This window comes from Podarcis melisellensis, assembly GCF_964234715.1.
Source record: "Podarcis melisellensis genome assembly, chromosome: 2".
NCBI classification, from domain to species: domain Eukaryota; kingdom Metazoa; phylum Chordata; class Lepidosauria; order Squamata; family Lacertidae; genus Podarcis; species Podarcis melisellensis.
Genome location: NC_138529.1, coordinates 120,124,966 through 120,152,276, shown reverse-complemented (window position 1 = coordinate 120,152,276; position 27,311 = coordinate 120,124,966). Strand labels below are relative to the sequence as shown.

The 27,311-nt window shown below is 47.5% G+C and overlaps 2 protein-coding genes across 2 annotated transcripts in view; one reads left to right on the top strand and one right to left on the bottom strand.

Moving 5' to 3' along the window:
• The window catches only part of LOC309364919 (uncharacterized protein), a 105,396-nt gene that overhangs the window by 65,982 nt on the left and 12,103 nt on the right, over positions 1-27,311 (top strand). The window lies entirely within an intron of this gene.
• On the bottom strand, positions 671-26,110 carry LOC309364660 (uncharacterized protein). The gene is made up of 4 exons (XM_081902386.1): positions 26,019-26,110; positions 12,058-12,194; positions 3,917-4,015; positions 671-2,230 (listed from the first exon to the last, which is right to left on the bottom strand). The coding sequence occupies exons 2-4, from the start codon at positions 12,155-12,157 to the stop codon at positions 687-689; spliced, it is 1,743 nt and encodes a 580-aa protein (XP_081758512.1). The 5' UTR covers positions 12,158-12,194; positions 26,019-26,110; the 3' UTR covers positions 671-686.

Here is a 27,311-nt window from a genome sequence, read left to right as displayed (position 1 = left end):
TCCCTTATGGCATAGCACGTGGTAAATTTCCAATTATTCTTCCACAGATTTTCCCATTGGGACATTGTTATAACATACCCAAAGTCTTGAGACCACTTTATCATGGCTGATGTAACTTCTTCCTCCTCGACTTCCCAGTGGAGGAGACGATAAGCTTTAGAGAGAGTTTTACTTTTTGAGTGTATTACGTTGGATTCAAATCTTGAGGTTCTTGGTGAACTATTTTTTTCTACTTTAAATTTTTGAATAACTGATAATATTGGAACCAATCTGTAATAATCTCTTAATTCCTCAAAACTTTTAAATTTCAGTTTGTTATCTTCTTTTAAAATTATTTTATAAGTAGGCCAATTTCACAACGTATTTTTTTTCTTCACCACTGTGGCCTCTGCTTGGAGAGGTCCACCACGGGATTTTAGGCACCAACTGATCTTTGTATTTCTCCCAAACTTTAAGAAGTGATTTCCTTACAATATGATTTGAGAAATCTCTGTGTATTTTTGCCTTTCCATAAATTCAATAAGCGTGCTAGCCCCAAGGGTTATTATGTCCCTCCAAATCCAATAAACCTATATCTTGCAAATTAGCGGTGCTCTAATTAAACTTCTTTCTTCATTACAAGAATCTAAATACTTCCCCCCTCTTGATTCACTTATGCAAAATGACATTCCAAGTATATATATGGTTTATCCCATGTGAGTTCTTTTATGAGAAGTAAGCTTAGATCCCTGTGCAAATCTCTTTCCACACTCCAAACATTTATATGGTTTCTCCCCTGTGTGTGTTCTTTTATGAGAAGTAAGGTTAGCACTGTGAGCAAATCTCTTTCCACACTCCAAACATTTATATGGTTTCTGCCCTGTGTGTGTTCTTTTATGAGAAGTAAGGTTAGCACGGTGAGTAAATCTCTTTCCACACTCCAAACATTTATGTGGTTTCTCCCCTGTGTGAATTCTTTGGTGCGATGTAAGGCTTGTGCTGTGACTGAAGTTCTTTCCACACTCAAAACAGGTATATGGTTTCTCCCCTGTGTGAATCCTTTGATGACATTTAAGCTGTGAGCTGAGAGTGAAGCTCTTTCCACACTCAAAACATGCATACGGTTTTTCACCTCTGTGAATTTTTTTATGTATATGAAGGCCCACATCATGCCGGAAGCTCTTTCCACACTCAAAGCACTTATATGGCTTCTCTTCTGAATGTATTCTGCGATGGCTAACAAGGTGTGTGCAGTTACTAAAGCTCTTTCCACATGTCACACATTTATATGGTTTTTCCCCTGTATGGATTCGCTTATGCACAGTAAGGTGTGAACTCTGACTGAAGCTCTTCCCACACTCAAAGCATTTATACGGCTTCTCACCAGTGTGAGTTCTCTTATGTGAACTAAGGTGTGAACCCTGACTGAAGCTCTTTCCACATTCCAAGCATTTATATGGTTTCTCCCCTGTGTGGGTTCTCTTATGTGAAGTAAGGCTAGCCCTGTGAGCAAAGCTCCTTCCGCACTCCAAACATTTATAAGATTTCTCCCCAGTGTGAATTATTTGATGCGATGTAAGGCTTGAGCTGTGAGCGAAGTTCATTCCGCACTCCAAACATTTATACGGCTTCTCCCCTGTGTGGATTTTTTGATGAACAAGACGACCTTGGCTTCGACTGAAGGTCTTGCCACAGTCAAAACAAGTATACGGTTTCTCCCCTGTGTGAATTTTTTTATGATCTACAAGGCCTGAGCTGTAAGTGAAGGCCTTTCCACATTCAAAACAGACATATGGTTTCTCCTCACTGTGGACTTTGTGATGTTTTTTAAGGTATGAATGGCGATTGAAACTCTTTCCACATTCTAGGCATTCGTAGTATTCCTGTCCTGCATGAATTCTTTCATGTGATTTTAGGCCTGAGCTGTCACTGAAGCTCTTTCCACACACCAAGCATTTACACGGTTTCTCCTCTGTGTGGATTCTGCAGTGTGAATTGAACCTAGATTTACTTTTGAATGTTTTGCCACATAAAGGTCTCTCATTTGTTCTCTTCCCCTTCTGATGTTTTTTCTGGACTGGGATTTGATGGCCGTGATCAGTCTGCATTAGAAGGCCTTGATACCTCCTATATTCTTCTTGGTTTTCCTCTTGTGGTCTTGTTTCCTCCTGATCTTGAAAGGTCTTTCCTTTGACTTCATGCTTATTTCTTTCTGATGAGACCCGAGAACAACGACTGTCGTGTTCATCACCTGCTAAAGTTAAGATGACAATTAAAAATGTAATCCAAATCACAATCCTAGTGAGACTTTCTGTAACATCTGATGATGATGATGGTGATTTTATTATTCATACCCTGCCCATCTGGCTGGGTTTTCCCAGCCACGCTGGGCAGCTTACAGCATATATAAAACATCAAACTGACCAATACAGGGCTGCCTTCAGATGTCTTCTAAAAGTAACATAGTTCTTTATCTCCTTGATAACTGAAGGGTGCCACCACTGAGCAGGCCCTCTGCCTGGTTCCCTGTAACTTCACTTCTGGCAATCAGGGAACCAGAGCTGGACCTCAGTGTCTGGGGTTAGAGATGCTCCTTCAGGTCTACAGGGTCAAGACTGTTTAGAGCTTTAAAGGTCAGCACCAACACTTTGAATAATGCTCAGAAACAAACTCCAATGTAGATCCTTTAAGACCAGTGTTATATGCTCCTGGCAACTGCTCCCAGTCACCAGTTGAGCTGCCGCTTTCTGGATTAATTGTAATTTCCGAGTCACTTTCAAAGGCAGCCCCACCTAGAGTGCATTGTAGCAATCCAAGCAGGAGATAACCACAGCATGTACCACAGTCTGTGTGCAGGTAGGGACTTAGCCTGTGTACCAGATGGAGCTGGTAGATAGAAGCCCCCAAATCCTGGCTATGCCCAAGTCACCATGAGAAAACATTCATTTCCTGCCTATCTTTAATCTCTGCCAGTCCAGAGCTCTGGCCCTGCAGCCCTCCTTTCTTGCCAGGGGAGCTTCCTCAACCCCAACATCTCCCCAGATGTCTTTCCACACACCAAGCATTTACACAGTCTCTCCTCGGAGTGGTTTCTGCAGTGTGGGTTGAGGCTCAATTTACCTTGGAATGTTTTGCCACACAAAGGGCTATCATTTGTTCTCTTTGCTTCATGCTTATTTCTTTCTGATGAGCCCTGAGAACCATTATTGTCCTGGTCATCACCTGCTAAAATTAAGGGAAAACAGCAAACATTAAAAACTTCCTGATACAGGGCTGCCTTCAGATGTCTTCTAAAAGCTATGTAGTTCTTTATCTCCTTGACATCTGAAGGGAGGGTGTTCCGCAGGGCTGGTTCCACTACTTCACTTCTTACTGAGACGAAACCAGCAGAAGACCCTCAGAGTTGGACCTCAGTGTCCGGGCAGAATGATGGAGGTGGAGATGCTCATTCAGGTCTACAAGGCTGAGGCCGTTTAGGGCTTTAAAGGTCAGCACCAACACTTTGAATAATGCTCAGAAACATACTCTGAGCCAATGTAGAGCCTTTAAGGCCGGCGTTATATGCTCCTGGCAACTGCTCCAAATCACCAGTTGAGCTGCTGCTTTCTGGATTAATTGTAGTTTCCGAGTCACCTTCAAAGGCACCCCCACCTAGAGCGCATTGTAGCGATCCAAGCGGGAGATAACCATAGCATGTATCACAGTCTGTGTGCAGGTAGGGTCTTAGCCTGTGTACCAGATGGAGGTGGTAGACAGCAGCCCCAAAACTCTGACTATGCCCATGTCACCATTAGAAAACATTCATGTCCTTTCTTTCTACCTTTTATCTCTGCTAGCCCAGAGCTCTTGCCCTGCAGCCTTCCTCGTTTTCTTGCCAGGGGGGCTTCCTCAACCCCAACATTTCCCTAGGTCCCCATCTCCATTCCCTGAGACTCACCAGATCTCTCTGAGGGTCCTGGGAGAGAACAGTCAGAGGTGGTGCGACACAGCCTGACCAGGTCAACTGTCCATCTTCCCCCTTCCATCTGTGCTAGGTCTGCAGGAGAATAATAATAATAATAATAATAATAATAATAATAATAATAATAATATAATAACAACAATTTTTGTATCCTGGCCTCTCCAGCCGAGGCAGGGCCCAGAGTGGTAACATGGTAAATCATGGTAAAACATCAAACATTAAAAACTGCCCAATACAGGACTGCCTTCAGATGTCTTCTAAAAGTTACGTAGTTCTTTATCTCCTTGACAAGGGAGGGCGTTCCACAGGGAGGGGGCCACCACTGAGAAGGCCCTGTCCCTAGTTCCCTGTAACTTCGCTTCTGGCAACCAGCAGAAGTCCCTCAGAGCTGGACCTGTGTGTCTAGGGTTGAGCAATGGGGGTGGAAAGACTCCTACAGGTCTACAGGGCCGAGGCCATTTAGGGCTTTAAAGGTCAGCACAAATACTTTGAATTGTGCTTGGAAAAGTACTGGGAGCCAGTGAAGATCCTTTAGGACCGGTGTTATAAGCTCCTGGCGGTCGCTCCCAGTCACCAGTCTAGCTGCCACATTCTGGATAAATTGTAATTTCTGAGTCACCTTTAAAGGTAAACCCAACTAGAGTGCATTGCAGTCGTCCAAGCGGGAGATACAGTGGTGCCTCGCAAGACGAAATTAATTCGTTCCGCAAGTCTCTTCGTCTTGCGAGTTTTTCGTCTTGCGATGCACGGTTTTCCATAGGAATGCATTGAAAATCAATTAATGCGTTCCTATGGAAAAAGCCTTCCCCCGACCTCTTCTGGCGGGCGGCATTTTAAAATCGCCCGGGACAGCGGAGGACTTCTCCGCTGTCCGGGGCGATTTAAAAGCCCCTGGGAAGGCAGGCAGGGGGGACAAAGGCTTTCCCGCCCGGCCGCCCGGCTTCGGGACATCGTTCCGATGCCGGGCGGCTGGGGGAGGCTTTCCTGCCCCACCGCCCGGCATCGGGACGATGCCCCGAAGCCGGGCGGCTGGGGGAGGCGTTCCTGCCCCACCGCCCGGCATCGGGACGATGCCCCGAAGCCGGGCGGGGGGGGGGAGGCTTTCCCGCCCGGCCGCCCGGCTTCGGGACATCGTTCCGATGCCAGGCGGCTGGGGGAGGCGTTCCTGCCCCACCGCCCGGCATCGGGACGATGCCCCGAAGCCGGGCGGGGGGGGAGGCTTTCCCGCCCGGCCGCCCGGCTTCGGGACATCGTTCCGATGCCGGGCGGCTGGGGGAGGCGTTCCTGCCCCACCGCCCGGCATCGGGACGATGCCCCGAAGCCGGGCGGGGGGGGAGGCTTTCCCGCCCGGCCGCCCGGCTTCGGGACATCGTTCCGATGCCGGGCGGCTGGGGGAGGCGTTCCTGCCCCACCGCCCGGCATCGGGACGATGCCCCGAAGCCGGGCGGGGGGGGGAGGCTTTCCCGCCCGGCCGCCCGGCTTCGGGACATCGTTCCGATGCCGGGCGGCTGGGGGAGGCTTTCCTGCCCCACCGCCCGGCATCGGGACGATGCCCCGAAGCCGGGCGGCTGGGGGAGGCGTTCCTGCCCCACCGCCCGGCATCGGGATGATGCCCCGAAGCCGGGCGGGGGGGGAGGCTTTCCCGCCCGGCCGCCCGGCTTCGGGACATCGTTCCGATGCCGGGCGGCTGGGGGAGGCGTTCCTGCCCCACCGCCCGGCATCGGGACGATGCCCCGAAGCCGGGCGGCTGGGGGAGGCGTTCCTGCCCCACCGCCCGGCATCGGGATGATGCCCCGAAGCCGGGCGGGGGGGAGGCTTCAAAAGCCGTCCGGGGGCTTTTAAATCGCCCCGGACAGTCCCGGGGCGATTTAAAAGCCCCCGGTTAGGCAGGCAGGGGGGGCAAAAGTCTTTGCCCCCCCTGCCTGCCTTCAAAAGCCGTCCGGGATAGCGGGAAGCGCTTCCCTGCTATCCCGGACCGCTTTTAAAATGCTGGCGGTGGGGAGCAAAGCCTTTCGCCCCCGCCGGCCTTCCTGGACCTCTTCTGAAGTCCGGAGGGGGGGGAAGGCTTTGCTCCCCACCGCCAGCATTTAAAAAAAGGTCCCCGAGATTTCCCTATGGGCTTTCGTCTTGCGATGCAAGCCCATAGGGAAAATCGTCTAGCGAAGCGTCGCAAAAACCGAAAAACCCTTTCGTCTTGCGGGTTTTTCGTCTTGCGAGGCATTCGTCTAGCGGGGCACCACTGTAACTTGAATATGCACCACTCTGTCTGGGCAGACAGTCTATGGGCAGGGTGGGTCTCAGCCTGTGACCCAGATGGAGCTGGTAGACAGCTGCCCTGGACACAGAACTTACCTGCGCCTCCATGGTAAAACATTAGAAATACTTAACTAACTGACCGACCACACCGGTTATGGCCCCCCCCCCAACAAAATCCTGCACCCATTCCAGCATTGAGAAACATTCCTTTCCTTTTCTACCTTTTATCTCTCACAGCCCAGAACTCTGGCCCTGCAGCCTTCCTCACCCCCCCAACATCTTCACAGGCCCCCATCTCCATTCCCTGCAACTCACCAGATCCCACTGCAGATCCTGGGAGGGAACATTCAAAGATTTTGGGAGACAGCCTGACCAGGTCAACCATCCATCTTCCCCCTTCCATCCTTGCTAGGTCTGCAGGAGAATAATAATAATAATAATAATAATAATAATAATAATAATAATAACAACAACAACAACAACAGCCAAGGCAGGGCCCAGAGTGGCTAACATCATAAAAACAACACAATATGCATAAAAACAGATATCAATTAATTAAAATACATCTTAAAATTAATTCAGACAAGCTAATATCTAAGCAGTTGGCAATTATCAGGTTGGAATTGAGATTGGTTAATACTTGCCAGGACCAACTGTTTCCACTGATCATACAAGGACCTGTGAGCGGGTTGGGGGCCTCCTTCGGGCTTGTTTTATACAAAGGAAAGTAAGTGAAACTGCATCCTGCCCAAAGGCCTGGCGGGACAGCTCCGTCTTGCAGGCCCTGAGGAAAGGTGTCAAACCCCGCAGGGCCCTGATCTCTTGTGGGAGAGTGGTCCACCAGGCCGGGGCCACGGCTGAAAAGGCCCTGGCTCTAGTCAAGGCGAGTCTAATTTGAGTGCTCAGAACATAAATGGTTAAGGGTTCTGAGAGAGTGCGTCACAATCTGACGTAAGCTTTAGAAGCAAGGAGCAAGGAGGAGCTTGTTTTCCTGTACTTTCAGTTCTCCCTGTGATTTCTGAGGGAGAAGAAGGATGTTCTCTCCGTGTGCCTGAGAGAGAGAATGACATGGCTGCCAGCAGTGACGGACTTTGTAGCTAAAATGCTGCAATAAATAACTGTTTATGGACACAAGTGCCTGCTGTGTTACTGTGGGACAGTTTTATGCCGCTGCTGTTTACTCTGCTACGCGTGACCTGGGAGGAAGCCAGACCGAGCAGTAGTCGCTGGGGAAGCGTGCCGGACCCGCTATAAAGGCTGATTGGCGATCGTAAAGAAATCAGCAAGGTCACGTCGTCAATCAATTTCCGCATAGGTTATGGAGGTCAGCCAACGCTCGTAAAACTGTCCTGGAGCTCCGAGAATGCTTTGAAGTTGGCGTTCTGAGAAAAAGGGAGCCGGCCGGAGTTTGGAAGCTGCCTGGATGCCGGAGAGCAGAATGATTAATTGCCTGTTTCTGAGAGGCAAGGAGGCTGTTGAGACTGAGCTAAAAGGCTGAAATGCAGCTGGAAAAATCGTTTCTCCACGCAAGGAAGAGCCGGATGAGCTGGTACTGAGCACTGAGCACTGAGTGAGTACAGCTTGGGGCATCTTGGGAGAACGGGAGAACGGGAGAAGATGGCCGAGAGCCAGGATATTCCAGTGGAAAAGCACACTTTAAAAAGTTGGGCAACCTGGAAGCAAAGAATAAAGGGGTGGTTCCTAGTCACTGGGTTTTGGGAAGCAAACCAGTGGGAGCCAAAAGCACCACCCCTTGGCTGGCCAGCAGCTGAAGCAAGCTGTGGGGCTGTGTTGGCTGAAGATAGCCAGAGAATGCAACAAGAGCTGAATATGCTCAGAGCATGCGTTGATGCATCGCTGAAACCTCATTTGGAGGGTGTAAAGACAGCGAGGGCTGCCTGGGATTTGCTGAAAGGCTTGTGTGAAGCTTCAGCAGGAGGCCAGAGCCCTGGTAACGTTGGACTAGTAGCCCCGGTTGCAGCCTCTAGGAGTGCTGGTGAGCAGATCGGAGGGGCGGAAAATTCCAAAGGCGAGTTTAAAAGGCTTTCTACTGGAGCTGGAGCGGAGAGCAGCTTCAAGGGGGGCCAGGCTGGTGGGAGGCGCCGTTCCAGAAGAAGGAAGGCCAGTCCAGCTGGGAGGAGCCCCGGGCAGTGTTTTTCCACTGGAGTTCAACATTTACGTGGCAGTTGCCCCCACCGGAGCACAAAGGCGGGGCAGGATGTTTGCAAAGTCTTTTCTCATGGGAACCAGTCGGGTTTCCATGGCAACAGGCCTGGTCAGGCAGGAAGCCAGGCAGGCAGGCGTGCAGGTGGCTGTGGGAAACAACAGGAAGAATCTTATCAAGTCTCTGCGAGCATGGCTTTGTTCGAAGACAGCCGTGTGGAAAATTCCGTCAGCTTTGTTATTGACTCTGCAGCTAACCGCAACATGGTTCCAGAGACCCCTGCAGTCGAGATGTGGAATTGCACGGCAGTTCCGAAGGGACAGACTGTTAAGTTCGCGAATGGACAGAGAACTAAAATTACCAAGTGTACTAATGTATATCTTTCTGTTTTGCAGGAGTCGGTGGATTTTTGTGTTGTCCCAGAGGTTCATCACTGTTTGTTATCTGTGCCTTATTTGTTAAATAAGGGGTTCAAAGTTTGTTTTGAAAATGATGTCTGCACAATCTCCAGAGGGGGGAGGTTACTGGCCAAAGTGCGGAAGGGACAGAATGATCTTTTCATTCTTAAGACGTCTCTTGGGGGTGAGGGGAAGGTTGAGAAAGCACAAGCGTTGCGTGCTACAGTTCCCAACCAGCGTACTACAATTCCCGCTCATGTCATGTGTGCATGTGTATGGCATCAGAGAGCGATTCACAATCCTTTAGAGGATTTGCAGACGTTACCTGAGGTTGTTGCAGGTTGCAAGATTAAAGATTGTGGAAGTGCCATTAACTGTGACACTTGCAAGCAAGCAAAGGTGAGAGGGTGCAGTTACCCAAAGGTGGAACGGATGGCCACTAAACCTTTTGAGCTGGTACACATAGATCTGTTTAATCCTGTCAGGGAACAGAGTCTAGGGGGGGCAAGTTTCTGCTAACTTTTTTGGATGATTTTTCGCAGAACTCCTGGACTCATGGTCTCAAATCCAGGGAGGATGCAGCACAGCTGATCAAGAGCTGGATTGAGGGGGTGGAGCTAAGGTTTTCCACCAGGGTAAAAGCAATCATCAGTGACAGAAATGCTAGGTACACTGGTTCTGCTTTGCAGCAGTACTTTCAACAGAAAGGGATACGTCACACAGTTACTTCTCCCCAGCAAGGGGGGGTGGCAGAGCTGAGGAGTGGAGCTCTGGTTAAAGCTGCACAGGTGATGCTGAAAGAAGCTAGGTTACCTCCTAAGTTTTGGCTGGAGGCAACTAGGGCCGTGTCCTTCACCTGGAATCGTGTCTACAACTCACTGGTAGGTGACACACCGTACTCTGTGTTGAATGGCAGAAAACCTCAGATTCATTTTCTGCGCAAGTTTGGGACTCCTGCATTTATCCCTGTGCCTAAAGCTTTGCAAGGGCCAGATGGAGCCAAAGTCCAGAAAATGATTTTCTGTGGGTATGAGCCAGAAGCCCGTGCATGGCGGTTTGCTTACCCTTCAGGTGATCAGAGTAAGGTGCTGATCAGTAAACACGCTGAGTTCTGTGAGGAGGATGTAAAGTCAAAGACTCCTGTCAGGCGTGATGTTCTCTCAGAATGTCTCTCTGATCCAGAAGACAGTTCTGATGAGGAGGAAAGAGAGGCTGAGTCTGTTGATGACGACCAGGTCACTGACCAGGGTCAGGAGCTGGATAGGGAATCTCCACAAGCTGTTAAGAGATTGCCCAAGAGTGAGCCTAGTTCTCCTGTGAGTGTAATGGAGAGGATTCGAAGACGCTTTAAGTCAGAGGGTGAATCCCATGATGCAGAGGACACACCTGCTGATCAAAGTGAGTCAGAGGAAACACCGGAGTTTGTGCCTAGGCGGAGCAGTCGCACAACCAAGGGTATTCCACCTGAGAGGTACCAGGCCACAGGTGCGTGGGTAAGTTTCGCACAGTGCGATTCTGAGAGTTGTGAGGTGGTTCCACAAATGCCAAACAGGTCTGCCAAGGGAGGGCGCAAGGCATTGGGGATGGGATTGATCTCACAAGGTGTTACTGAAGATGGTCCACAGACGTCAGATAGTAACACAAAGGGGGGTGTGAGTGCTCAGAACATAAATGGTTAAGGGTTCTGAGAGAGTGCGTCACAATCTGACGTAAGCTTTAGAAGCAAGGAGCAAGGAGGAGCTTGTTTTCCTGTACTTTCAGTTCTCCCTGTGATTTCTGAGGGAGAAGAAGGATGTTCTCTCCGTGTGCCTGAGAGAGAGAATGACATGGCTGCCAGCAGTGACGGACTTTGTAGCTAAAATGCTGCAATAAATAACTGTTTATGGACACAAGTGCCTGCTGTGTTACTGTGGGACAGTTTTATGCCGCTGCTGTTTACTCTGCTACGCGTGACCTGGGAGGAAGCCAGACCGAGCAGTAGTCGCTGGGGAAGCGTGCCGGACCCGCTATAAAGGCTGATTGGCGATCGTAAAGAAATCAGCAAGGTCACGTCGTCAATCAATTTCCGCATACCCCGGTCCCGGGATCTTCAAGGGGTTGTTAGCCGTAAGAGGGTGAAAGAGGATCAGATTCTTTCATCCTTCCTGAGGAGCTCAGAAGCCTAAACAAGCTGCAGGTTCCTTGGGAGGGAGGGAGGGAGGGAGGGAGGGAGGGAGGGAGAAGTAAAAGGAGCCTCAGAGAAGCAGGGATTCCTCTGCCCTAGATATTCTCCTGCCCCTGCAGAGGCCCAAATGGGACATATATGTAAATTTTATTTCCCTGCCATCTGTTGGGTTCCCCAGCCACCCTGAGCCGCTAACAGCATATATAAAAACAGACCAAAACATCAAACAGAAATATCCTATACAAGCAACAAACAAACCAATAATAAGAATAGCAACAATAATAACAACATGTTTACAGCTATACCCAAATTAAAATAACCACCCACCCCAACTAAACAATTAACCAACACCAACCCGACGAAAACAAAACGGAGGAACGAAAATCAGAACCTTTTAAAGCATTTTAGCCAGTTGCCCCAACCCAAGAGTTGTTCCAGCAATGTCCCAGTGGCCTCCCAGGAGCCTCTTTTGGCTGTTCAAGGTGAGCCTGGGCTCCGCCCCCTTGGCCAGGTGGAATGGGCCTTGCACCCAGGCCTTATGGCATGGGGGGGCATAGCTGTGACCTGAAAGTAGATCCCATTGAACGCAGTGGGTCTTATATCTATATAGGGCTCCTCTGCCTATTCCTCCTCTTCTGGCAACATATTGGCGCATGCTCCAGGTGAGAGACTTTGGAGAAGACCTCTCCCCTGCCTTCCTCCAAGTCAAGACCTTCTTACATTGCATGTTCTCCTGTCTTTTCTGCTTGCTTGAGGGAGGGTTTTCCTCCAGCCCCCACCCCCCCATTCCTCCTTCTCCACCCCCAACACTCAAACTCAGCCAACCTCTCCCAGCCTCAGAGGTGGGGAGCCCCAGCTCAGATCCTTCCTAGGACCACAAATCCAGCCTCTTTGGAACTATTTTGCAGGACTCAGAAGTTTAAACAAGCTGCAGGTTTTGGGGGGTGATTGAGAAGCAAAGGCGGCCTAAGAGCCCCTCCAGGGATTTTCCTCCATGGATATATAGGGAGGGGAAGCCTCCCAATATATCTGGGGCCCACCCACAGCCTCCAAAGTAAAATCTCCCCCCTTTATCTTATTCATTGTTTCACTCTCCACCCCCCCAAGTCCCTATCTCCACTTCCTAGGAACTCACGAGATGTCTCTGAGGGTCCTGGAGGACAACGCTCAGAGGTTGTTTGGAGGGAGGCAGGAGACAGCCTGACCAGGTCCACCGTCCATCTTCCCCCTTCCATCCTTGCTTGGACTGAAGAGCTCAGAAGCTGCAGGTTCCTGGGAGGGAGGAAGAAGCAAAGAGAGCCTCAGAGGCCCTGCAGGCATTTTCCTGCCCAAGACATTTTCCTGGTGACGGTGAAGCGATGCATGAAAAGTGGAGTGATGCCTGAAATAAGATCTTCTTCCCACCACCATTAAAAACATTCCTTTCCTAGCTTCCTTTTCATTCTGCCAACCTTGCCGCAGCAGTGGCTGGTGGTGAGAAACTAATGACATTTTATGGCCAGCGGATCTCCTCTTCCCATCCTTAAAGCCGTCCCTCCTCCATCTCTCCCAACACCTTGGTACCTTCCTATGGCTGGTCTGCTATACAGAGAGACTGCGCCTCCTTGGGGGCTTTCCTCCTGAACCCCCCAGACAGGGAAGGCATTGAAGAATAAAAGAGCCCATGTCTTTGTAGAGCTGAAATGAGTTTACCTACCCCTCTTTTTCCAAAACATGAATGTCTCCCTCCTTCTCTTCCCAGAGCCATCCTGCCCCCTTTCCTTTTTTGGGGGGGGGGGGTTTCATAGCCCACCCTAAATCTGCCTCTTCCCCCGCCCTGCCTTTTTGCCGTGCTCTCCTCCTGGGGCGCCCCTGCACCCCTTAAAACCTTCTGCACTCATCGCAGCTCTTTGGGGGCTGAATTGGGGGTGCAACCCCACGCATGCGCAATGCTCAGAAGAGCTCAGGAGCTGCAGGTTCCTGGGAGGGAGGAAGAAGCAAACAGAGCCCCAGAGCCATGCATGAAAAGTGGAGCCATGCCTGAAATAAGATCTTCTTCCCACCACCATTAAAAACATTCCTTTCCTGGCTTCCGTTTCACTCTGCCAACCTTGCTGTAGCTACGAAATCTCCTCCCTTGCAGTTGTTCAAATGCAGGAGGATATGACAAATGGAGGAGGAAGTGACGCTTTTCCTCTCCCCCAGGAAGTCCTCTCTCATAATATAATCGCTGCTTTTAACCCTTGAAGAGCCAGCATCTCTCCCACCCCAACCCAAACTGCGTGGTGCTGGAGACATTGCGGATTCCGCCGATAGGGACCCCACAAAGCGCCCCCTTCCCTTGGAGGGGGGCACGCTCTCCTTTTCTTCCTGCATTCCCAGGGCGGTGGGATTTGCATTCTGCAGAGGGTCCGCTCCAAGGTTCAAATGTGGGGCAGTTGTGGCATAGTGGTTAGAGTGCCCCTCTTGATATGCAGGTGGGGCATTTCATAGCCCTGTTATGTTACAGCAGAATGCAAAAGAATTCTTTCTCACCCCTGGTAAAGAGAAATAAGCACCCCACCCCAGATCTCCTAAGGCTGCTTTTTGCAATATCAGGACCATAGTGCCAGAACAGCCATCTCGAAACCATGCCCACCTCACAAGGTTACTGAGAAGATGGGGGGGGGGGCAGGCAGGACACAGACAAACCCTACCTACAAGGATGCGCAGTTTCACAGATTTTGCTCACAGCTTAGCCCACCTCACAGGGTTGTTGTTGTTGCAAAGGTAACAGGTGAGCAAAGAAGCCGGGTGCAAATGTTTCATTTCAGCTTCACAGACCCTGCAGAGACACAAAACTGGTGCCAAGCTCACCCTGCTCCATCACAATCACTTAACTGCAAAACTGCACAGCCCTGTCATTTTACAGGGGGAAGAAAACACCGAAAAAGTAAAAATATATACAATTGCAGAGAGTTTTAAAGCTCTTTTTCCACAGGGCAGAAAAATGGGTGTGGGGGCAGGACGGGGGGTCTAAGAGCCATCCGGCTGCTGGTTCCAGAAGGCAAGGATGGTCCGATGGACGCATTCCCAGGGGTTTGTCCCGACTATATGTGATTTCGACTTTACCACCAAAATGAAACCCCTGCAAAAGTTGTGTGTCGAACTGTGCACCCCATACAATAGTTTATTGTCACAACTCTCAGCACATGCGCCACTGATTCGGTACTGCCATCACCACAGGGACATAACCGTTTTTCATGTGGAATCGTCCCTCAATTACAACCAAAGGCAGTATATTCAATCTTGTGAGAGTAAATGCACGTCTATATTTTATAATTGCTAAGTTATGCAGATAGGGTGCAGAAGAGTCAAAATGGGTATATCACTGCCGCTGATGTTTTTCCTACTGTGACCTTGGGCAGTAGGAATGTTGTCCCAATGTTGTCATTCCTGGGTGGTTCAGGGCGGACCTGAAGTCACAAGATGAAGTCCTGTCCTTCTCAACACAGCTCCCCCCTCCATCCCACTTCCAGATAATAATAATAATAATTAAAGGGAAGTTTTCCTTCTGCACATATGTTTTCCCTCTGCACATAACTGTTGCATTATGGGGAAGCATTGCTTCTTTTCTCTTGCATTCTGGGAACTCTCGCTCATGATCTTTTCCCTGTTTCTGCACACACTGTTCCAAACACTAAGACATTCTTTCCTTTGCTCAATTCATCTTAAGTTCATGTTGACCTGTTCTCCATGCATAGCCGAGCACATCTATAGAACTTGATTGTTGTATTCTTTCATGTTATGATCAATCATTAGTAATTGTTTCATGCCATATTAATCTTTAGTTAGGAGGTTTCATGCCTGTCTGGTTCCAACCTCGTTTCCCAGCCTTTAATCTACCAGTGATTAATGTTCACATGTAATTCCCACCCCTCACATTTAATTCCCGCCTTGCATTTGCATTAACCAATAGGCAATGAGTTTCTTTGTGTTTGTATCAACCAATCAGCCACAACCACACCTGTGGCAATGCTTGTAATATTCAATAAAAGAGAGTTCCCGGGACTTCCCCGGCAGACGCCTCTCACATGACACCCACTACTCGTCTCCCGTGATTTTCATTCCTACAAATAATAATAATAATAATAATAATAATAATAATAATAATAATAATAATAATAATTATTTATTATTTGTACCCCGCCCATCTGGCTGGGTTTCCCCAGCCACTCTGGGCGGCTTCCAACAGAGATGAAAAATACACTAAAATGTCACATATTAAAAACTTCCCTGAATAGGGCTGCCTTCAGATGTCTTCTGAATGTCAGGTAGTTGTTTATCGCTTTGACATCTGATGGGAGGGCATTCCACAGGGCGGGCGCCACTACCGAGAAGGCCCTCTGCCTGGTTCCCTGTAACTTGGCCTCTCGCAGTGAGGGAACCGCCAGAAGGCCCTCGGAGCTGGACCTCAGCGTCCGGGCAGAACGATGGGGGAGGAGACGCTCCTTCAGATATACTGGACCGAGGCGATTTAGGGCTTTAAAGGTCAGCACCAACACTTTGAATTGTGCTCGGAAACGTACTGGGAGCCAATGTAGGTCTTTCAAGACCGGTGTTATATGGTCTCGGCGGCCGCTCCCAGTCACCAGTCTAGCTGCCGCATTCTGGATTAATTGTAGTTTCCGGGTCACCTTCAAAGGTAGCCCCACGTAGAGCGCATTGCAGTAGTCCAAGCGGGAGATAACCAGAGCATGTACCACTCTGGTGAGACAGTCTGCAGGCAGATAGGGTCTCAGCCTACGTACCAGATGGAGCTGGTAAACAGCTGCCCTGGATACAGATTTGACCTGTGCCTCCATGGACAGCTGTGAGTCCAAAATGACTCCCAGGCTGCGCACCTGGTCCTTCAGGGGCACAGTTACCCCATTCAGGACCAGGGAATCCTCCACACCTGCCCGCCTCCTGTCCCCCAAAAACAGTACTTCTGTCTTGTCAGGATTCAACCTCAATCTGTTAGCCTCCATCCATCCTCCAACCGCCTCTAGACACTCACACAGGACCTTCACCGCCTTCACTGGTTCTGATTTAAAAGAGAGGTAGAGCTGGGTATCATCTGCATACTGATGAACACCCAGCCCAAACCTCCTGATGATCTAAAGATGGTTTTTTAAGAAGCGGTTTAATAACCGCCTCTTTCAGCGGGTCTGGGAAGGCTCCCTCACGGAGGGAAGCATTCACCACCCCATGAAGCCCATCGCCCAATCCTTCCCGGCTAGCTTTTATAAGCCAGGATGGGCAAGGATCCAACAACAGGCCTCTGCTTTCAGTTGATCAACAACTTTCAAACATTCACCATTTTCTTCCTTGTCTTAGACGGGAATGATTTTTCTCTCCAAGCATTCGGGGACCACTGCTATTCATGTGCCCTTGTGAAATTCCTCTCACCTCCATAGTAGCGTTGTGCTGTTTAGCCAATGTCCTTCCTCTTAAAAATAGGTTGTACGTCAACACCTCCTTATATTTATTTGGGTGGTGGTGGGGTTAAGCTCTGGTTTCCCAACGACATCGGTCAAAACAACAAGGTTCTCCCCACCTTCACTCCTTTCAAACCACATATAGCTTCTAGTGTCCACATCTCTTCCAATTATAAGGAGAACCTCTGCTTTTGATGGCGGTCCGAGGGGGTTGCATCATGGCAAAGGTGATTACCCAACTCCTCCATCTGCCCCCATGCTGATCTGCACGGGAGCGAGCCGTTGAGTCGACCGGGGGTCAGCCTGCTCCCTCATACCCCAGGAGGTTTCCAGGAATGCTTAAACCCTTTCGTTCCCTACCCCTTCATTTGTGCCTCCCTCCAATGTCGAGGGAGCTGCCGCCATGGTGCAAGACCAGAACCGGAAACTCAAGGTCAAAGAATAATACAAATAATAATGATAATAATAATAATTTATTATTTATACCCCGCCCATCTGGCTGGGCCTCCCCAGCCACTCTGGGCGGCTTCCAAAAGAATATTAAAATACTGTGATACATCAAACATTAAAAGCATCCCTAAACAGGGCTGCCTTCAGATGTCTTCTAAAAGTCTGGTAGTTGTTGTTCTCTTTGACATCTGGTGGGAGGGCGTTCCACAGGGAGGGCGCCACTACCGAGAAGGCCCTCTGCCTGGTTCCCTGTAACTTGGCTTCTCACAGTGAGGGAACCGCCAGAAAGCCCTCGGTGCTGGACCTCAGTGTCCGGGTAGAACGATGGGGGTGGAGACGCTCCTTCAGGTATACTGGACCTGAAGGCTTAGTCATGCTGGCACAGTTACCCCATTCAGGACCAGGGAAATGTAGTGTTCGAAGGGACCACAAGAATCATCTAGTCCTGGGGTAAAGGTAAAGGGACCCCTGACCGTTAAGTCTAGTGGCGGATGACTCTGGGGTTGCAGCACTCATCTCACTTTACTGGCCAAGGGAGCCAGCGTACAGCTTCCAGGTTATGTGGCCAGCATGACTAAGCCGCTTCTGGCGAACCAGAGCAGCACACGGAAACACCGTTTACCTTCCCGTCAGAGCGGTACCTATTTATCTACTTGCACTTTGATGTGCTTTCGAACTGCTAGGTTGGCAGGAGCAGGGACCGAGCAACGGGAGCTCACCCCATCGCAGGGATTCGAACTGCCAACCTTCTAATAGGAAAGCCCTAGGTTCTGTGGATTGGACGACAGCACCACCTACGTCCCAGTCCAGGGGTAGTCAACCTTTTTATACTTAACGCCCACTAATGCATCTTTCTTCATGGTAAAATTTCCTTACCGCCCACCAGGACTTGATGGAAGAAAGATTCAGAACCCCCTACTGCCCAGTTAGAATCCTGAAATGCCCACTAGTGTGCGGTAGGGACCAGGTCGACAATCCCTGATCTAGACCAACCCCCTGCAATGCAGGAAAAACAACCACCCGACCTCTGCTGAAAAACCTAAAAAAAGGAAGGAGTGTTCACCACCTTCCAAGGTAGCTCATCTCACTTGCAGTCAGAAATTTCTTCCTAAAGCTTAGGATTAGATGTATTTTTACTCCTTGCGTAAAATACAGATGCAGGAAGAGTCGGAAAGCCAGGAAGTAATTGTAATCTCTGTATTTACGTGGATTTAAATGAAAGAAGTGAAAGAAGCTCTCTTACATAACTGGGACAAAATTACATAACTGGAAAAAAAATATTACAAAAAGACAATACCAATAAAGAGTACAAATTGAGAAGGGGGGAAGGAAAAGAAAACTTAAACTATCTATTGTTATTAGTAAGATAAAAAATATGACATAAATTTGAGATTGCAATTTATTGTTACAGTAAAAAAAATCTCATTATCATTAAACCCAACCTCCCATTTATTCCTTAGTTCTTTCTAAATAACTTTACTGCCATACCAAAATATTATTTTTTATATTATTTTTACACAGTTTTTTTGTTGTTTAGTCATTTAGTCGTGTCCGACTCTTTGTGACCCCATGGAACAGAGCACACCAGGCACTCCTGTCTTCCACTGCCTCCCGCAGTTTGGTCAAACTCGTGCTGGTAGCTTAAAGAACACTGTCCAGCCATCTCGTCCTCTGTCGTCCCCTTCTCCTTGTGCCCTCCATCTTTCCCAGCATCAGGGTCTTTTCCAGGGAGTCTTCTCTTCTCATGAGGTGGCCAAAGTATTGGAGCCTCAGCTTCACAATCTATCCTTCCAGTGAGCACTCAGGGCTGATTTCCTTCAGAATGGAGAGGTTTGATCTTCTTGCAGTCCATGGGACTCTCAAGAGTCTCCTCCAGCACCATAATTCAAAAGCATCAATTCTTCAGCAATCAGCCTTTTTTATGGGCCAGCTCTCACATTCATACATCACTATTGGGGAAACCACAGCTTTAACTATATGGACCTTTATTGGCAAGGTGATTTCTCTGCTTTTTAAGATGCTGTCTAGGTTTGTCATCGCTTTTCTCCCAAGAAGCAGGCGTCTTTTAATTTTGTGGCTGCTGTCACCATCTGCAGTGATGACGGAGCCCAAGAAAGTAAAATCTCTCACTGCCTCCATTTCCCCCCCTTCTATTTGCCAGGAGGTGATAGGCCCAGTGGCCATGATCTTCGTTTTTTTGATGTTCAACTTCTTTTTTTTAATAAAATTTTTATTATATTTTCAGTTTACAGAAAATAAAAAAAGGATAGAAAGGAAAAGAGAAAAATAATCCAACTTTCAGAGTACATTTTTAAATTGTTAACTGAACTTCCCCACATCTCCCTCACCCTGCATTCTTTACAATAAAACATATCAGCAAATTATTACCTTGTTTCGAGTCTTATTTATATCTTTCAAAATATTTTACTTCTAAATTTAAAGTACCTTTTGTCAAATATTTATACCTTAAAATAATACATATAATAGCTTTAAATTTCAGCTTTTTCTTACTTGTAACTTAACTTTCTGTTTCCAATCTAGTTGCAGGAGCTAAATTTTCCAAGTCATGCAGATTCTTAACATTCATACAGCGTATAATGTTTTTGTAAATAGTCCTTAAATTTTTTCCAGTCTTTTTCCATTGTCTCTTCTCCCAAATCTCGGATTCTGCCAGTCATTTCAGCCAGTTCCATATAGTCCATCAACTGCATCTGCCACTCTTCCAGCGTGGGAAGATCTTGTGTCTTCCAATATTTTGCAATAAGTATTCTTGCTGCTGTGGTTGCATACATAAAAAGTGTTCTATCCTTCTTTAACACCCTTTGGTCCACAATGCCCAGGAGGAAGGCCTCTGGTTTCTTGGGAAAGGTGTACCTAAACACCTTTTTTAACTCATTGTAGATCATTTCCCAGAGGGCCTTCACTTTTGGACAAGTCCACCAAAGGTGAAAGAATGTCCCTTTTTGATGTTCAACTTCAGACCATATTTTGCGCTCTCCTCTTTCACCCTCAATAAAAGGTTCTTTAATTCTTCCTCACTTTCTGCCATCAAGGTTGTGTCATCTGCATATCTGAGGTTGTTGATATTTATTCCGGCAATCTTAATTCCGGCTTGGGATTCATCCAGCCCAGCCTTTCGCATGATGAATTCTGCACATAAGTTAAATAAGCAGGGAGACAATATACAGCCTTGTCATACTCCTTTCCAAATTTTGAACCAATCAGTTGTTTCATGTCCAGTTCTAACTGTCGCTTCTTGTCCCACATAGAGATTTCTCAGGAGACAGATGGGGTGATCAGGCACTCCCATTTTGATACAAATTCAGCTCTCGGTTTATTTTTTCGTGATAAGCTATCTAATTCAGCATATTCAGTCAATTTTTGAATCCACTCCTGTCTGGAAGGAATTATGTTGCTTTTCCACCTTGATGGCTATAAGGACTCTCGCTGCCACTGTTGCATACAAAAAAATACCTTTAATTTGTTTTGGAATATCTGAGTCAGTGATCCCCAACAGATGTGCCTCTGGCTTTCTATTACAGTGGTACCTCGTGTTACAGACACCTCAGGTTACAGATGCTTCAGGTTACAGACTCCACTACCTCAGAAATAGTACCGCGGTTAAGAACTTTGTTTCAGGATGAGAACAGAAATTGCACGGTAGCAGCGGGAGGCCCCGTTAGCTAAAGTGGTACCTCAGGTTAAGAACAGTTTCAGGTTAAGAATGGACCTCCAGAACAAATTAAGTTCTTAACCCGAGGTCCCACTGTAAAGGAAAGTCTTAACATTTTTTCTAATTCTGAATGGATTTCCTCCCAAAATTTCTTTATTTTGCTACATTGCCACCATATATGATACAGTGAGCCTGTTTGATCTCCACATCTCCAACAGTTACTTTTGGCTCCTTTGTACATTTTGGCTAATTTCCATGGAGTCAAATACCACTGGTGCTGCATTTTTAAAACGTTTTCCTTATGACATAGCACGTGGTAAATCTCCAACTATTCTTCCACAGATTTTCCCATTGGGACAATGTTATAACATACCCAAAGTCTTGAGACCACTTTATCACGGCTGATGTAAATCAAATCTCGAGGTTTCCTTGGCAAACCCTTTTTATCTACATTAATTTTTTTGAATATTGGATAATATTGGAACCAATCTGTAATAATATCTCTTAATTCCTCAAAACTTTTAAGTTTCAGTTGGTTATCTTCTTTTAAAATTATTTTATAAGTAGGCCAATTTCACAACGTATTTTTTTTCTTCACCACTGTGGCCTCTGCTTGGATAGGCCCACCACGGGATTTTAGGCTCCAAGCGATCTTTGTATTTCTCCCAAACTTTAAGAAGTGATCTCCTTATAATATGATTTGAGAAATCTCTGTATTTTTTCCTTTCCATAAATTCAATAATGGTGCCAACCCCAATGGTTATTATGTCCCTCCAAATCCAACAAACCTATATCTTGCAAATTAGCGGTGCTCCTCTTAAAGTGCTTTCCTCATTACAAGAATCGAAATATTTTCCCCATCTTGATTCACTTATGCAAAATGATTTGTTTAATCTGACCAAATCTTTTCCCACATTCCAAGTATATATATGGTTTATCCCATGTGAGTTCTTTTATGAGAAGTAAGGCCAGATCTATGTGCAAATCTCTTTCCACACTCTAAACATTTATATGGTTTCTCACCTGTGTGAGTTCTTTTATGAGAAGTAAGGCTAGATCCATGTGCAAATCTCTTTCCACACTCCAAACATTTATATGGTTTCTCCCCTGTGTGAGTTCTTTTATGAGAAGTAAGGGCAGATCCCTGTGCAAATCTCTTTCCACACTCCAAACATATATATGGTTTCTCCCCTGTGTGAATTCTTTTATGAGAAGTAAGGCCAGATCGATGTGCAAATCTCTTTCCACACTCCAAACATTTATATGGTTTCTCCCCTGTGTGAACTTTGTGATGAGATCTAAAGCTTGAGCTTTCAGTGAAGTTCTTTCCACATTCAAAACAGGTATATGGTTTCACCCCTGTGTGAATTCTTTGATGACATTTAAGGTGTGAGCTTTGAGTGAAGCTCTTTCCACACTCAACACATGCATATGGTTTTTCACCTCTGTGAATTTTTTGATGTTTATGAAAGCCTGTACCATGCCGGAAGCTCTTTCCACACTCAAAGCACTTATATGGCTTCTCTTCTGAATGTATTCTGCGATGGCAAACAAGGTATGTGCGGTTACTAAAGCTCTTTCCACATGTCACACATTTATATGGTTTTTCCCCTGTATGGATTCGCTCATGCACAGTGAGGCGTGAACTCTAACTGAAGCTCTTCCCACACTCAAAGCATTTATACGGCTTCTCACCAGTGTGAGTTCTCTTATGTGAACTAAGGTTTGAACTCTGGCTGAAGCACTTTCCACATTCCAAGCATTTATATGGTTTCTCCCCTGTGTGGGTTCTCTTATGTGTAGTAAGGCTAACACTGTGAGCAAAGCTCCTTCCGCACTCCGAACATTTATAAGATTTCTCCCCAGTGTGAATTCTTTGATGCAATGTAAGACTTGAGCCGTAAGCGAAGCTCATTCCGCACTCCAAACATTTATACGGCTTCTCCCCTGTGTGGATTTTTTGATGCATTGCAAGGCCTGAGCTGCTAGTAAAGGCCTTTCCACACTCAAAACAGGTATATGGTTTCTCCCCTGTGTGGATTTTTTTATGATATACAAGGCTTGATCTGCTAGTGAAAGCCTTTCCACACTCTAAACAGGTATATGGTTTCTCCTCACTGTGGACTTTGTAATGTCTTTTAAGGTTTAAGTGGCGCTTGAAACCCTTTCCACATTCTAGGCATTCGTATGATTCCTGTCCTGCGTGAATTCTTTCATGTGATTTTAGGCCTGAGCTGTCACTGAAGCTCTTTCCACACACCAAGCATTTACACGGTTTCTCCTCTGTGTGGATTCTGCAGTGTGAATTGAACCTAGATTTACTTTTGAATGTTTTGCCACATAAAGGTCTCTCATTTGTTCTCTTCCCCTTCTGATGTTTTTTCTGGACTGGGATTTGATGGTCGTTATCAGTCTGCATTAGAAGGCCTTCATACCTCCTATTTTCTTCTTGGTTTTCCTCTTGTGGTCTTGTTTCCTCTTGATCTTGAAAGGTCCTTCCTTTGACTTCATGCTTATTTCTTTCTGATGAGACCCGAGAACAACAACTGTCGTGTTCATCACCTGCTAAAGTTAAGGGAAGATGACAATTAAAAATGTAATCCAAATCACCATCCTAGTGAGACTTTCTGTAACATCTGATGATGATGATGGTGATTTTATTATTTATACCCTGCCCATCTGGCTGGGTTTCCTCAGCCACAGCATATATAACACATCAAAATGCCCAATACAGGGCTGCCTTCAGATGTCTTCTAAAAGCTACATAGTTCTTTATCTGCTTGACATCTGAAGGGGGCCACCACTGAGCAGACCCACTGCCTGGTTCCCTGTAACTTCACTTCTGGCAATCAGGGAACCAGAGCTGGACCTCAGTGTCTGGGGTTAGAGATGCTCCTTCAGGTCTACAGGGTCAAGACTGTTTAGAGCTTTAAAGATCAGCACCAACACTTTGAATGATGCTCAGAAACAAACTCTGAGCCGATGTAGATCCTTTAAGACCAGTGTTATATGCTCCTGGCAACTGCTTCCAGTCACCAGTTGAGCTGCCGCTTTCTGGATTAATTGTAGTTTCCGAGTCACTTTCAAAGGCAGCCCCACCTAGAGCGCATTGTAGCAATCCAAGCGGGAGATAACCATAGCATGTACCACAGTCTGTGTGCAGGTAGGGTCTCAGCCTGTGTACCAGATGGAGCTGGTAGACAGAAGCCCCCAAATCCTGGCTATGCCCAAGTCACCATTAGAAAACATTCATTTCCTGCCTATCTTTAATCTCTGCCGGTCCAGAGCTCTGGCCATGCAGCCTTTCTTGTTTTCTTTCCAGGGGAGCTTCCTCACCCCAACATCTCCCCAGGCCCCCCTCTCCATTCCCTGGAACTCACCAGATCCCACTGCAGATCCTGGGAGGGAACATTCAAAGGCTGTAGGAGACAGCCTGACCAGGTCAACCGTCCATCTTCCCCCTTCCATCCTCGCTAGGTTTGCAGAGTAATAAGTAAGTAAGTAAGTAAATAAATAAATAAATAAAATTAAATTTTATTTATTCCCCCTTCTTCCTGGTTCAGAAAACCGGGCTCAATGCAGCTAACAACATATTTAAAACACTTAATTGATGCAACAAAAAACAGCATAAAATACAGTATAAAATGTGAATAACAATAAATTCAGAATTCAAAAAACAATTTAGGTGGAAATCCATCCACCTAAACATTAGATGATCACCAGGGCTAGCTGGCTAAGTTAGTCCTATTTGGGCCAGCGAGGAGACCAGGGGAGAATTAGCTGTGGGATCCCAGAGCGGGTAATCTTCATAAAAAGGGAAGGGGGAGGGAAGGAAGGGGAATAAAAGATCGGGCTAAGTTCAAATTGAAAGCCAGGTGGAATAGCTCTGTCTTACAGGCCCGGCGGAAGGAAGTTAAATCCTGCAGGGCCCTAGTCTCATGGGATGGAGCATTCCACCGGGTCGGAGCCATCACTAAGAAGGCCCTGGCCCTGGTGGAGGATAATCTGACTTCCTTAGGGCCCGGGACCTCTAAACTATGATTATTCATGGACCTTAAGGTCTTCTGCGGGGCATACCAGGAGAGGCATACCAGGAGAATCAGACTCTTTCATCCTCCCTGAGGAGCTCAGAAGGCAAAACAAGCGGCATTTTCCTGGGACGGAAAAAGAAGCAAAGGAAGTCTCAGCAGCCCTGCAGGGAATTCTCCTGCCCTAGATATTCTCCTGCCGCTGGACATCCCCTCTGCAACAGTCCCCAACAGTTTTTAAACATGTTTTTGTGATTCCAAATTAATCTGCCTGCTTCCTCTATCTTTCTTAAGGCGGGCATGGTACGCTCAGTAGTATCCCATCGAAGAAATGAGCAAATCTGCAATGGATTGCTGTGCATATTCTCCCTCTTCTGACACACAGAAACCCATTGGTCCTCTTCCCCTCCCTTCTTCCAGTCAAGACCTCCTTGCCTTTTCTCCCCCCTGAGTCTTTTCGGCTCACTTGGGGGGTGTCCATCCATCCTCCCCCCCCCAACCCCCTGTAACTCAGGCAGAAGCAAAGGGAGCCTGCAGGGATTTTATCTTGCCACAGAATTTCCTTATTTCCACTCCCCAAACCTCCATGCCCCCAACTCCATTCCCTGCCACTCAGCAGATCTCTCTGAGTGTCCTGGAGGGGAACGGTCAGAGGTTGGGGGAAGCAGCCGGACCAGGTCAACCGTCCATCTTCCCCCTTCCATCCTCGCTAGGTTTGCAGGATCTGCCTCTTCCATCCTTCCTGAGGAGCTCAGAAGATGCACGTTCGAGGGAGGGAGGGAGGGAGGGAGGGAGAAGCAAAGGCAGCCTCAGAGGCCCTGCAGCCATTTTCCCATCCAACATATTTTCCTGGTGAAAGATAAGCCTGCCTAGGTGTGGACACCCACTTGCAGTTTCCTTGGTAAAAGAGGAGTGCCCCCCCTCCTGGACCCCACCATGCGAGGAAAGTGGAGTCACGCCTGAAAGAGGATCTTCTACCCACCATCATTCAAAACATTCCTTTTTTGGCTTCCTTCTCTCTCTGCCAGCCTGGAGCTGTGACAGGGCTGACCCCCACCCCACTTCCTCCCTCTCCCCAGCCCCACTTTAGGGGAAGGGGCTGTAGCTCAAGGGCGGAGCATCTCCTCAGCAGAAAGCCCCCGATCCAAGACCCCCCCTTTGGTCTAATCCTGCCCTCTCTACTCTACCCCTCTTTCTCCAAAACATCCATGCCTCCCTCCTCCTCTCCCCAGAGCCATCCTGCCCCCTTTCCTTTTTTGGGGGGGGGGGTTTCCTACCCCACCCTACAACTCCCTCCCCCCCCGCCTCGCCTTCTTGCCTTGCTCTCCTCCTGGGGCGCCCCTGCAGCCCTCGAGGTCCTTTGCTCTCCCCGCAGCTCTTTCGGGGCTCAAATGTGGGGTGCCGCCCCATGCATGCTCCTCCCCCGGAGGGCTTCTCTCCTGCAAAGGAGCTGCTCTGGCACAGGAGCCCCCTCCCCCCAAAAAAAATATATCCCTCGATTTCCTACCTTGCAAAAGGCACAGTCTTCCGCGCTGCAAAATCTCCTCCCTCGCAGCTTGTCACATGTGACAAACGGAGGAGGAAGTGACGCTTTTCCTCTCCCCCAGGAAGTCCTCTCTGTCAAAATATAATGGCTGCTTTTAACCCTTGAAGAGCCAGTGTCTCTCTCTCCCCCCCCCCCCGCCACCACCTAAACTGTATAGTGCTGGGGATACTGCGCCTTCTGCCAATGGGAACCCACAAAGCGCCCCCCTCCTTGCCAGAGTCCCTTGGAGGGGAGCACGCCCTCCTTTTTCTTCCTGCATTTCCAGGGCGGTGGGATTTGCATTCTGCAGAGGGTCCGCTCCAAGGTTCAAATGTGAGGCAGCTGTGGCATAGTGGTTAGAGTGCCCCTCTTGATATGAAGGTGGGACATTAAAATATATATATATATATTAAAGTTTTACAGAAAGACAAATACATACATACAACAAAGAAAAAGAAAACCAACATAGCCAAAAATGCAGAAAAAATACACAAAAAAGAAAATACACCAAAAAGTCATCAAAAAGGATATTAAAAAACATAAAAAAGAAAAAAAATCCAATTTTTAGCTTCATACTTATTTAGCCCTCTTTCTTGACTTCCTCACACCTCCCTTTTTTGTGTTCCCCTTTGCCCAATCAAATTCAGCAAATCTGTACCCTCTTTCAAATAATTCAACCTATTATGTCTCCGATCTTTCTCCTTATAACAATCACTTATACCATATTGTTTAAATTTGACATAATATAACTCTAGTCTTTCACCCTTTTTTAAGTTCATTTTTGCATACTCTTTCTAACTTTGTCACTAATGCCATATTATTTTTATATCCAACATCATTTTAACATTCATAGAAGGTGGGACATTTCATAGCCCTTTTATGTTACAGCAGAATGCAAAAGAATTCCTTCTCATCCCTGAGAAAGAAAAATAAGCACCCCATCCCAGATCTCCTAAGGCTATTTTCTGCATTTTCAAAACCATAAGATCAAGATCAAGATAAATTTATTGTCATTGTCTGTATATACACAGTATACATGTGATGGGACGATGAGCTGCTTGTGCGTAAAATGCAAGTCCCTCAGAGTTTGATCAGGTTTTCAAACCTCTGCCTGTGACGGAGCCCCTCCAGCATGGCTGCGTCAATCACTAGTAGAATCCGAAAGTGGCTGCTTTCGGAAACGTTTCCAACATAAAAGCTCCTTAACGGAAACACGTCGTCTGGCCTCTCGGCGTGACAGTTTCCGTCGAGGTGTGGGTGTCCCTATAGGAGGTC